Raw genomic sequence first — 13581 nt, 5'->3', positions numbered from 1 at the left:
AGGGGAATTACAAGGGCGCTCAGGAACTTGCTGTGGATTTTTCTGTTCCCTGAAGGGTTTGTCCTCTTGGGAGTGCGATCTGTGAGCAAAGCTCTGACCTGGTCTGTGGACAGAAGAGCAGCAAGGTTGGAAGTTTCCAGCTTGTGCTCTCCCAAATCTGCTTCCCTGCTGGTTACAGAGGAGGCAGAGCTGACAAGCTTTTATTTTTCACATACGGAAAATAAAAGAATGGAGGCAGTGTGGAAGGATAAAAATTGGGATATGGGGAAATGGGAGCTGGCAGCAAATGAAGGAAGTTGAAGAATACAGGGTTTTTTAGGGGAAGAATCCCCAGAATTTTGTGCTAAGAAGGGGAAGAGGGTTCTTGTGGCTGGCACTGTTGAGCCAGGGACAGCTGCAGGATGAGGAGCAGGAATGAAGGGCCAGAAATGCAGAACTGCTCCAGCTGTCGAGAGCCCAGCTGGATCCTGGAGCTGAGAGTGTCTGCAGGGGGCTTGGACAGGGCAGATCCCGGTGCTCCTGTGGATCTGACACTCTCAGGAGAGAAGAATGGAGCAAGGGAAGCACCTCACTGACTGCCCAGCCTGGAGCAGTGGCCCGACACCAGTGGAAGAGCTTATGCCCAGCGCAGTTCCACCCACGCTGCAGCCTGGAATGGAAGCCAACACTTTTGGTGTCACTTGGTGCCTGGGAAGCATTAATTCAGGGTGCTCATCCCGCCCTAGTTCCTGTTCATGCAGATGAGGATCTGTAAATTCAAGCAGCACAAGTCTGCCTGTATTTGCATCTAAAACATCCATCTGTATCCCCGTGAATATCGGAGTGACGCAGAGGAAACTCAGCCGGGAAGCAACATTTAAACACATTCTACGTGCACAGTCAGGCATTCAAAGGTCAGATAAAGCCAGAATTGAGGCATTCTTCTTTTCAGAACAATTGGAGGGTTTTTTTTCCCTTTTCTGTGTTGGTGACTTTCTGCTGTATCTTGCGATTTTAATGTACTTTTTTTTGGTGAAATTCTGTCATCTAGCTGCTGTATTTCTCTAGGTCAGGTTTGTGGCATGTAGGCTTAAAGATGCAAAATATACTGCAATCCTTACAAAATACTGCAATCCTTGGATTTCAAATGTACTCTGAAGTTTAGGAAAGTTGATGCCTGCAATATTCCAATATTCTTGGCGTTTTCCAGTGTTTTCAAACACGTTCCATCTGTCTCTTTCAGAATTGTGGTAGTATGAAGTTCCTTTTCTCTTGATGCTCTAAATAGTTTTGATTTTTCCTCCTGAAGAGCTTAAGAACAAATATCTGGTATTTGAGAATCAGCTTAGTGTGAGCATGGCCCCGAGGATTATGCCTTTCCTTTATTTGGACTGAATAATTCTTAAAAAGCTTTTGAATGTCACTGGCAAAAATACCCACCTGATGATTTTCCTTGTTACAAGTTACGTAAGAATTGGAAAGGCTCCACTGTGCCTGAGCCCAGGGTAATAAATCAAAGGGGTTTTGATCAAGAACACGGCTGAATTGATGTGTGTATTCAATAAAATTGCATTTAGGTAAAGGCATGAATTGTCTCCAGTCTCTCAGTCAGCCAGCCAGTCAATTCCTTCCAGATCTTTTGAGCTAGCTGCTGAATATTGCTTTATATGGAAAATATCCCTTGTTCTTTAAAAAAAATACAAATCCAAATTTTTTTTGCTTTCTGTAAAAATTACACTTGGACTGAGGCTGTGGATGCTGTTAAATGCTGGATGTATTTAAGCAGATCTGCATATATAAACTGAAGGTTGTGACAGGAGCAGAAGTTCATGCTGCCTTCCCCAATTAATCAGAGAATTTCCAGCACAGTAGTGGGAGATTTTACATTTCCTATGAGTGAAGAGCTGATTTTCTAGACTTGCAAGTCCAGAAACAACAGCACAGCAACATTTGAAAATTTGTATTTGTCCCTGTTTCACTTTGATCTGTTGGTTTTTCACAAGTCACCATTCTGAAGGAGCAGAGATAGTGGTGTTTTCCAGCTTTTAATAGTCAAATGAGGCACATTAATAGGTTATTAATTTGTCTTTGCAGGCCGAAGTGTAATTCTTCTGAGCAAACAGATCATCCCATTGACTTTCAGCTTTTGTCCCTTGGATCCAGGTCCCACAGACACTTCTACCTCACATTCTTTATTATATTTATTCTATATCATATTCAGATTCTATATGATATTTATATATAGGTCTTTGTGCATGTGGGAGTTCAGCATGCTGTGTTCTTTTGATTTCTAGATGTGGTTTAGATCAGGAAAACCACTGAGTACTTGGTCAGACCCTCAATCAGAGAGAGGATCTCACCTCTCTTGCAGCAGGGCTGAAGCCAGGAGTGCTCAGTCCATTCCCACCAAGCCGATTTCCTTCTTTTTCACCCTAAAACCTAAAAGTAACACTGCATGTTCCTACCAGAGGGGCTGGTTTTGCATCCCCTCGTGTGCCAGGGAGTGCCCCTGTGGGAGCTGTGTGCCTGTGCCAGGCAGAGCTGGCACTGCCTGCCCTGCCCTGACCCCTCCTTTCCCAGCCAGGGTTTGCTGCTCCAGCCAGCTGCTGCATTTCCCCCTGGGAATTCTCGTGGAGCAGCAACAAGCTCATCCTTTGGGCAGGAATTTTTTAGGAGAGATCAAAAAGCCAGCGTAGTTTGCAGTGAGTTGCAAAAATCCCTTGAAATATAGGAAAAAAGGGAAGAGAATAAATGTGGGTAAGCGATGGAGAGATCTATGAAAAATTGGAATTGGAGATTTTAAACTTAGGAATTCCTTCTGGGATGGATCCCACCTGACAGAGTTATTGCTCCTGCAGTTCTCCTGTGCGAGCTGCCCTGGCTGCACCATTCCTGTATAAAAGGCAACACCTTGGGCTTTCCCTTCACTCATTTTATAATCATTTTTTCAAAAATGGTAATATTTTCACTGCCTCTGTCCAATGGCAGAGGGGAAGGGACAGATGTTTACATAACATGGCAGCAATGTTTGTGCTTTTAATGGAAACCAAACCTGCCATTTGTTGACACGGATGGGAAGATTCATTTTAATCTCAGTGAACCTTATTGCCCACAATATGTGGCATCTCTTTTGTAATGTTTGCTCTGAGTTACTAACTAAATCAGATTTAGAGATATTTTTAAGGCTTTGCTTTGTTTTCTGTTTCAGTTATTCCTTTTTTCTTAATTATGCATTTCTAAAAATAAACATTTTCAAGCTCACTGGCTCATCTTTTCCTGCCCTTTCTCCCTAACAATTTTCTATTTTCTACCTCCTTTTTATTCACGTTCCCTTGACTTTGACTTTAGATTCTCTATTTGCAAAATAACAGTTTGCAGTCAACATATCAGAGTTGCTTCCTTTTCCTCTGCTCTTTGAATATTGAGATGAAGTTTTCCTAGTCCATGTGGATTCAATATATTTTTTTAAACTTAAAAATTGAAAGAGAGACTATGGAATCATTTATGGAATCAACCATACAGCAGGAAAATGTCAGAGTTTTCAGGTGGATGTGGTTTATGGGATGTTTTCCCTGATTTCCCTCCACAAGCCCATTTTCTGAGCACAAGGGTTTGTACAGCTTTTAATGCAATGTTCAGCCAGAGCTGCTTCCCAGCTGGCTCAGTCAGCACCTGGGCTGATGGATAACTCCTTTTTTCTTGTCCTCTCAAATAACACTGAGAGATTAGTAAATGTCTTCAACCTTCATTGATTTTCTGTTAAAGTGAGTTAACTCCTTGAGCCCACCTGGGTTGGAGAAATAAAAATTCTCCAACCCCCAGCTGTAATTTTCTCATCACGGGCATTAAGCCTTGGCTTGAAAGTAAAACATCCACATTTAAACAATTTTTCTTCAATCACTTTACTGCACTCTGAAGGAGATGTTGGTTAGTTACAAAAGGCACACAAATAAAATAAGAATGTGCAGCAAGAGAACTGCAAATTTCTGTGTTTCTTGCCTGACACTGATGTTGTGTATCTTGGGAGCAGTGGGTTAATTTTATTTACCTACATCTAAGCAGAGCTGAAACCCCTTCTTTCTTCAGTTATGAATCTGAACTGCTTTAATACTTATCTGTAAACAGAAATGATGTTGGGGGAAAATGCATAAAGAGCACTAATGAGACCTGAGAGGCTTGAGGAAATAAATATTTCATTTGGTTTGGGTGAGTCAACATGAGCTCGTTCTGTACCCTTTCTAATTTCAGCTGGGATATTTTCATGTAAAAACAATTGGAGCCCTGACAATAAAGAAGATTTTCCTGATGCTGAATTCCTGCTTTGGAATGTTTCACATTTCAGTACCTGGCTCCCAGAGAGAGAGAAAAGCAGAGAGCAATGGGCAAATCTCTCTTTTTTGGTGTGTATTTATTAAGTGCTGTCATTCTGTGAGACAGCCTGGCCCTTTAATGATATATTTCTATATTCTCTTGTCAACTGCCACACTGATTGCACCAGTAAGTAAATGCCTTGTAAAGGTGCCCTAGGGAGCTATTACAGAGCAGCACAAATAATACAAATTTGATATTTTGCTCTGCTGTCATACATTCTCCCTGGCACAAAGGCAGGTTTAATACATATGACTGCACTCTTCTCACAGCGTGGCACATTCACTTGGGTTTTCCTAAATCTCTCTTAATGCTACAAATGCTTGTTGGGGCCACTGATCCTAAATTTTTAAATTAATTTGCTTTTGTTGAAAATAATTTAATATCTAGTAGCAGTTTTGTGACTTTTTTTCTGAGTTTGGGGGCAGTGTCCACTAAAAGCAAATCTGGGAGGTGTGGGGTTTGGAATTTTTGCTCTAATATGGTTTTAAGAATTGTTCTTGAGCAAGTGAGAGCAGAAACGTGCAACAGCTTGGAGTTGAAAATGTTAAATAATACACAGAATTTGCAGTGACTCAGCCAATTGAACTGAACTATACTTATGTAAAATCATTCATGAGATCATTAAAAATAATGAACAGATGCAAAGAAGTTGTTTCCTATTTGCAGACCATTCTAGAATACAGAAAAGGTTTAGGTATTAGTTACAGACTGCTGATTTGGCTTTAAAAATCTCCCAAACTACCTCATAGCTTTGAATTACACCATAAAATATGACATTTTTATCACTGAACTAGCTTTGTGTGGGACATCGGTGTAAGTGAATATGAAGCTGTGCACTTGACTTAGTAAATGAGCTTTTATCTATAACATAACTCAGCACTATCAGTTCACAGAGCACATAATTGGATCGTGTTGAAAGAAGAGTTAATTAAATGAAACCGCAATGTATCCCCTTGTATTTACTGAGTGAGGACAAACCCTTTGGTTTGTTCCATTCCATTGTCATCACGGTCCTTTTGTCCCAGCTGAGCTGTGTTAATTGGGGTGTAGAGTGGGGACACCCAGCGCACCCATACGAGGTGTCAGAACTCTTTTTTTTCTCAGATGCTCTGCAAACTCAAAGTCTATTTGATAATGGCTGTGTGCAGAAATTACACTTCAAATCTCTGCCATAAATGCCCAAGCTGGTTATTTCTGTGCTTTCTGGATCTCTGTAATTTTATGGATTTTGGATTTACTTGCATCACTGCAGGGCAAGTAACTGAGGATGAGTGTTTTACTTTCCCTGGTAGATGCAGTTATTGAAGGTGCATTTTGTAGGTCTCTAGAAAATCACGTGCACATCCCGATTCTGTTGAATCTCACAGTCCTTGAGGGACCTCATGTAGCTTTCAGCAGTAGATCCCTGTGTTCATTTCATTGTTCTGGCTGGAAATTCAAGGCATGTGTGGTTCAGAACAGGAAGAAAAAAATCTTTCAGCGTCGTTAATCAGTTTCTTCTCTGGTCTGAGAAACAAAATAATCTGTTATTCTCACCCTATCAAGTTTCAGGGTGAAATAGAACAATTCCTTGTGCATGGGTAAAATTGTCTTCTTGGTTGGAGGTGTTGTAACAAAACCATTTTTGTGTTGTTTGGATTCAGAAATCTGGATAATCTGGGGTGAGAATTGGCAGTGGGTGTAGCAGAGTAAGTATGGGTGGGTACTGAGCCTGAAAAACTCTTCCTGATCAGGGACAGCCAAACTCTATCACCTTGAAGAGTCCTGGAAGAGTTACAGGAAGAATTTGTTCCTAATCATAAGATAAACTTATATTTAGGTCTTTGTGACATCACGAGAAAAAGGTTTTTTTATAATGTCACTCTGTGCTGCTTTGTCCTTGCCTTGTCTCCATGAAGGTTTTGAATTACTGTTAAAATGTTTAAGTAAAATAACATCAGTAATATAAACTTCTCTCTTTAGCAGTGTGTGCTGGTTATGTAAGTTAAATTTCAATTTTCATTGCATGCTCTCCATAACAGCCCCAAACAAGGAAGCAGGCTTGCATTCCCAAGAAATTCCTGTATTTCTGAGCTACAGAACTGTTTCCTTGGGTTTTTTTCCTCTCTCTGAACCTGTGCTGTTGGCTTTTCTAACCAGGCCTCGATGATTGCCTCCAACAATACATCAAAAACTTTGAGAGAGAGAAGATCAACGGGGAGCAGCTGCTGCACATCACTCACCAGGAGCTGGAGGAGCTGGGGGTGACTCGCATTGGCCACCAGGAGCTGATCCTGGAAGCGGTTGATCTGCTCTGTGCATTGGTAAGTGGCTCCTCGCATCACTCACCTTGATCAGCTGGGTTTAGAGATTTACAAACCAAACTAAAAATAATGTAGAGATCAGCTGCATTTACAAATGTACAAACCAAACTAAAAATAATGTAGAGATTCCTCTACGGCCACACGCTCAAACAGCCTTTGCTTCAGTAAAGGACAGACATGTCCTGGCTTCTCTCAGCTGCACAGAAACTATATTTATCCATTTAATGATTGTGTCTGATGGTCTGTGATTGCTTTTTCTCTGACTTTCTTGGTCCTGCATTCAAATGCTGCTGACTATCACTCCTGGCATCCATATGGTTCTGTAATTATGTGCCATATGCCCTCGTATTTCACTGACATTTGCCACACTGCACTGAACCAAGTAGACCTGAGTGGTTTAACCATGCCAGCCTTCAGAGGGATGGTACTACACAGCCAGAAGGTAATGCTAATTAGACTGGAAGATTGTTTAAAATGAGCTTTAAGATGAGACTGGAGTGGTAAAATTGACTTTATCTAAACTACAGACACGTGTGTCGACTAAAAGTTGGGTTTGGGTTTTTTCAGCAGCCTGCAAGCTTTTGGAAGGACATTATTTGTTCATATTATTAATTACTAGGTTACTAATTTGGTTAACCTCTTAGCAAAGTATTTGATATCAAAACATTCTTTTTTCCTCTGCTATTTTATTACTAGCAGCTAATAAAATGTGATGTATTAACTTAACTCTAAAGACAAAATAACTTCTGTTCATGTATGTGGACAGGTGGAAGAATATTGAAAATATTAAACCACAAAATAATAAAATTACATAGGTAAATGACATGTGACAATCATAGTATTTTAATTCTTTGTCAGGAGTTCTGCTTTTGAATAACTGGGTTGTCCTGTGGGAATTCGATAAAGAGAAATTGCTTCCAAGAGAAGTAAGATAGGAAAAAAGTGAGGCAAAATGCACTTGATGTGGGGAAAAACCATTTTTAAGTATCCCTTATTATTCATCTTCTTTCCTGTACTTCAAAATACAAAATACCCTCGGTGTGCCTTGAGATCTGCCCCTCCAAATGAAACAACTTTGTCAGAGCAGGGAAATGCTTTAGAGACAGGTGTGTGCTGCAGACCCTGACAGCCAGGCCTTTTGGGAACACCTGACCCCAAATTCGGGAGCTTTTCCCAACACCTGGTGTCCCACACCCCAGGAGCCAGTGCAGCCCCGTGTCACTTTGTGTCACCCCAGCAGAGCCCACTGTGCCCGGATGCTCCTTGGGAGCAGCAGCCCCTTCTGGGAAAACATCTCCCTTCAGTCCAGTGTGTCCCTGCCGACTCTTTTATTGGGATTTTTGTTTTCTTTGTTGAGCACAGAAAATGTACCTCTTGCTGCTGGTCAATGGTGCAGCTCTCGCTGTGCTGCCTCATGACCTTACTTTTCCTTTTGAGGCAGGATGGGGATTTTCCAGCTCCTGGTATCATTTATTTTGCCTCCTGCCTTTCTGCCCTTTCTCTCCCTTTCTCTTCCTTTCTCACTCTGACTCTAAAATGCCTTTTTCTTTTTTTTTCCTGCTTCTAAATGTTTCTCTCCCTGCCTGTTCTGTGTGCTTTTCTGCTGCCTGCAGCTCTGCTCCTGGGGGTGTTCTCCTGCCTCTGACATTTCTCCTTGGCTCTCTGCACATCATCTTCTTCAATTCTTGCAGGATCACAGAAAAGTTTTACCAGGCTCAGTAGAAAATCCATTTTAAATCTGTACTCATTTATTAGGATTGGCATCCATGCAATCAAAAAGCATTATTAAGAATCTCGTTTTAATTATTTTAAATAATGGCAGAAATTGAATGAGAGGAGAGCTGCTGCTGCCTTTATGAGCTGAAATACACTTCTAAAATATCACAATTGTATTCTTATTCTGTGCTAACTCTTGAAAAATTAATAGATTGCTGCACTAATGTCTGCCTGCTGGCCAAGGGACCAGGAAAAATTGTGACTTGGAATTGCTCACTGATAGGGGTTTTTAGAACAGCTAGTCCAAAAACCTGAGGAAATATCTTATTTTAAACGTAATTTTTAAAGGCGGTATAGAGTATCTCTATTTTGTTTACACCACTAAACATGAGTTAACATATAGGAAATTATTGAAATCAGAAAGTCTTATGGAACACATAATTTTGCCCTTGATTCACTGAATTGCATTACAAATTTAATACAGTTTATGGGCAGGTAAAACAGAGCCCAGGCAGTCAGGAATCTGTACTTTAATTTCCTATTTAATGTGTGTTGGAAATATGGACAGGGTGCAGAGCACAAGCTCTGTTTGCACATTCATAAATATACATACTTGAATTTTACTTTCAACATTTTAATGGAAAAAAAGAGCGAGGAAGCACCAATTCCAACAATTTGGTCTTAAAATGTCACCTGTGGAGGGGAGGCACCATCAGCACTTTGTTCTGTCCCTCTGTCCATCCCTCTGTCCATCCTGGTGTGCTCCCAGTGGACCTGGGGCTCTGCTCCTGTCCCTGCCTCATCCCTGCCCTGCTCTTGCCCTGCCTGGGCGGTGTCAATGAACATTGATTCTGTTCCCTGCATGGATTTCTGGATTGATTTCTGGTTGGCAGTGGGCAGTGCCCAAGTTCATGACCCATTTCTCCCAGGCAGCCTCAGCAGGACCTGCGGTCCATCCCTGCAGGGTGGGCTGTGGGAACAAGAGGAATCTTTCTTGGAGAAACCTCCCAGGAAAGCTCAGGGGTGCTCAGGAATTCCCGCTGGGCAGGGTTTTTCTGCAGAGCAGCTCAGCTGCTCCGGGAAACCCAGGGAAAAGTGACTGTCAGAGCTGCAGCCCTTGGGACACACTGGAATGTGCCTCTCCTGAGGGTCTAAGGGCCACTGCTTAGGGCAGTGGGGTTTTGGTGGGGTTTTGATGGGGTTGCACCAAGAATGGTGCCTCAGCTGCAGTTCCAGGGATGCAAGCACTGGAGAACCCCCCAAAACCCCCTGTGAAGAAGGTTCTAATTCAAAAAGAAACTAAAGCTAAAGGAGTAAACTCTTGCTTTTTATTCCTATTCCCAAACCACCTATTAGCCAGATTCCAAATGCAAATTATTAAAGGCAGGGAGGGTTTGCTGTGTTGTGCATCAGCCCTTGACACGATTTTTACATCCACTTTTCTTTTGAAAGCAAGCTGAATTCAGGTAGGAAATTCATATGAGAATCCTGGCTAGAAAAGATTCCACACTGGAAGATGACTTGCAGGGGAAAGAAAAAGATGTAAAAAATGTGAAAAGGGAATAATGAAGAGTATTCAATACTCCCATGCAGTATGGTGATATAGAAGTGTATGCATTTTACCTGAGAGTTAAATAATTTCAAATGTTAAAATAATCTCCTTTATGAAAGGGTAAAATCAGAGTGCAAAAGGTGAGAGGAACTTTCTCTGTAGGAAAGAAAGTCCAGGCACTGTCTGGGGCTTGCTGAGGGGTGAATTCGTGTGCTGTGAAATGCAAAGTCACAGGTGAGCTTTACTTTCAGCTTCAGTTCTTTGACCATTCTGGAAAGACATTTTTGAATTGTGCTTTAATTATGAAGAAAATTGGGAATGATGGCTGTGGGGAAAAAGTCCAATCTGGAACATCAAAGTCCTTTCTTGCTAGGGTGGTCAGAAACTGCTCTGCAATTATTTATTTGAAGTGACCTAAATAACATTTAGGGACTAAAAATTGTGGGCCACTTGGCTTTGGGCCGTAACTTTATTGAAGTTGAAATATAAATTGGGATATCTGTTGGAGGACTTGTTGCAGAGAGGCTGACTCTGCAGAAGTAGCAGGGTCTGGGGAAAAGAACTTTTTGACAGAGAGTAAAGTATACTGGAAGCAAGAAAAAGGAAAATTTTTGAGGTCAACATGGCTTGATGTTCAAATCTGCAAGTAAATTTAATTTAATCAGGACAGTATTGGAGTCAGTATATTGTTAAAGCCTGCACGAATTAAAATATAAACAGGGAAGAAAGACTGATAATGAAAGGATGAAAAATGAATGGGAAATGAAAAGAATGCTCCAATAGAGATTGTATCTTAAGTAATTAAAAGTACTGTTAATTCACAGGCATTCAACTTGTGAAATGAGGCCTTGTGCTGTGGAGAAATTTCAAGGAGAAATAAAGATTAGAAACTTTGTCTGCAGTTACTGCAAAGCCACAGTCCAGGCAGAGTGGGTTTTCCACCAGAAAACACAATAAAGTCACCATGGTCAACGTGTTTACAACAACTGCAGGAATTTAGTTTATTTTTATATTTAATTGTTTTTTTTTTTTAAATAACATATGGGACACAGCTACCAAACATTTTTCCCCCTATAATTTTTTAACGTATTTCTTCATTAAGCATCTCCCTAAGAAAATTACAAGAGCAGTAGGAGTCTGTTGGTCAGCTGGAAAGCAGTTTGCAGTGATTTGTTTTGAAGCACTCCATGGTGAAGGTGAAGACTTTCATGGCTGCCTCTGTATCTATTGATAACATTGTTCTTCTGAATTAAAACCATTCAAGTTTTTCCTAAATTAATACCATTTTAATGGCCGCACCTACAATGATCTCTCTTGAGATCCTTTTAATTTTTCATTCTGCTAATACACTTTTTTCATTTGTCAATTTTGCAAGTATATGAGGAAGTATTTTTCTTACTTCACCCAATTTGTGAACAAGTTTCACTCTTAACCAGTCATTCTATGCATCAAATACTCCTTTTCCACCCATACTAGGGGTTACTCAAAGGTAATTATTCTAGACTAAAATCTTCATTTTACATATATTGATGCTTGAGTAGGTGGAAATAAATCTCATTTCTTTGGTGTGGAATGCCATCCCTTTTGGTGAGGGATGAAGAGATTCCATCTCCTCAGTGCAAGGAGGAACCTGGCACATACATTATTTTTGTCTCCACAAACATCCAGAGAGTTTTATTAATTTCAACTGGAAAAGAAGTTCAGCTTTTGGCAGTCCAGTGCTATTTATTACGCTGTGCCAAAACATTGAATTAATGCTGTTGAATTGAGTGGGTTAATTATTGCACATATTAGAACATGTGTATCATCTTTTGATTAGTCTAATTAGCAGCTTCATTCTTTCTTAGCCTTTCAAATCAGGGAACTTGGACAAATAACTGATTTTAAGGATTGTTTGGGTTTGTTTGGTTTTTTTTTCTTTTAAGAGTCTGTTGACAATTTTGGCATTTTCAGATTTCTCTTAGGATGAGGACATTGAAGGAGGATCATTAAGTTTGCACAAACAATTCAGAGTAGCCTAAAGTCCTGGGACTTTATAGGTGTGTGCCGGACTCTTCTGTCTTACTGGGGAGAGGTAAAAATTTCAGGGTTTTGCTGAGGTGTGCTGGAGAAGCCTGGATGTAATTACACATTATTTGTGTCTAGAAACCACCAAAATGAAATCCTTCCTAAAATCACCAGCTAAAGGCAGCTCTGGGAGTTGATCTAAGCAAAGAGCAAAGTAATGGGGAATTTTTCTTGATGTCTTCTCAGTGTTCTCTTCAAGGACCACTGATTCCACACCAGTTGTTCCACAGTAGCAGACAGCAGGAGTATTTTGGGTACTGCAGCAGCACCAGCAGTGCTGGTATAAAAGTGCAGCAAACATTTTCAGAGGTACCCAAGCACAGGGCTGTTACAAAAGGAATTCAGGACAAAATTGACTTTTGGATTTGTGTTTTGGTGTTAAATACATTAGAAATTTAGGCTTGGACTCTCTAGAGAACTTTCCTCTCTGAATTTATCATTCCTGCAGAGCAGCCAGAGCCACAAACCTCTGATGAAGGCCCAGATCCCTCTGGTTATGGGATGTATGTTCATCCTGTGGCCAGACACAGACTGGAAATGGCCCTGTTCAGGTGTTCAGGTGTTCCAGGGAGAATTTCATCCCTTGCCATAATATGAGGTACATGAGGTGGAGACAGGAAAAAGAAAGCTGGCTGCATTTTATTCCAGTTTCAGCTCCTACACACAGTCCAAAGGGGAATGCAGGGCAGCTGAAATCCAGGAGACCACATCTAATTCCTGCCCACAAACGAGGATATTGTGTTATCAAGCTTCAGATAAATTACTTCAGGCTATTTCTGTATTCTTCCTACTTATGGTTTTGTTTAGGTAAAAAGAACAGGAAAAATACAAATTTGCTGTGCTGACTGCTGCTAATTCCTTGAATTTATGCACATCATTGGCCTCTGGAGCAAGACAGTGTTAACAGGCAATTGAGAGGAAAGAAACTTCTGTTTTTCCTGTCTTTTGACATAGTTGAGAGATTTCCTCTTGTCACACAATAATTCTTTTTCACAAAATAGGGAGAAACATGTTCTATTCCAAGTGTTAAACCTGTTCCAAAGCTTGTAATTTTCCTCTGAAAATGCATCTGTTTAAGTAGCAGTGAGAATGAGGATCCTAATCCATGGCAAGCTTGGCTGGTGAATGGGCTCCTACTGGAGCTCCTGCATGCTTCTGAGAAAGAAATGTACTTATTTCCATTTAGAAATTTATAAAATAATCCATTTATAATAATCCATTACTGTATTTCATGTTGGTTCTGTGTCTGGGTAAGCTCAGTGGTATTCTGATCCTGAACCTTTCATTCCTTTTCATGCTGTGAGTTCCTGTCACTCACTGGCAGAGAACAGCCCCCCAGAATAATTGCAATTAAATGGTATTGTCACTTATTAGGCCAATGCAGGAGCAGAAATTCATGCAAATGAATAGTTAGCTAATGAGCTGGGGTTAAAAACCACGTGTGTGCAACACTATAGGGCAGGGCATGAGGGCTGAAATTCACTTCACCTCGTGTCGGGATGAGAGAATGGTATTATATTATATTTTCCATATGTTCCTCTATCCCTGGTTGAGGAGATATTAATGGAACACTCATTTCTGACATAATTTTGA

General features: G+C 40.7%; 1 protein-coding gene across 2 annotated transcripts in view; it reads left to right on the top strand.

Annotated features, from left to right (window-relative positions):
- The window catches only part of LOC119712882 (connector enhancer of kinase suppressor of ras 2-like), a 167844-nt gene that overhangs the window by 57553 nt on the left and 96710 nt on the right, over window positions 1–13581 (top strand). For both annotated transcript variants that reach the window (XM_038164675.1, XM_038164676.1), the window contains one exon: window positions 6490–6653. In XM_038164675.1, coding sequence (XP_038020603.1) covers window positions 6490–6653 — 164 coding nt within the window. The remainder of the gene's footprint in view (window positions 1–6489; window positions 6654–13581) is intronic.

This window comes from Motacilla alba, chromosome 4A (assembly GCF_015832195.1).
Source record: "Motacilla alba alba isolate MOTALB_02 chromosome 4A, Motacilla_alba_V1.0_pri, whole genome shotgun sequence".
In the NCBI taxonomy this organism is placed as follows: Eukaryota; Metazoa; Chordata; class Aves; order Passeriformes; family Motacillidae; genus Motacilla; species Motacilla alba.
This window is presented reverse-complemented; position numbering and strand designations above follow the sequence as displayed.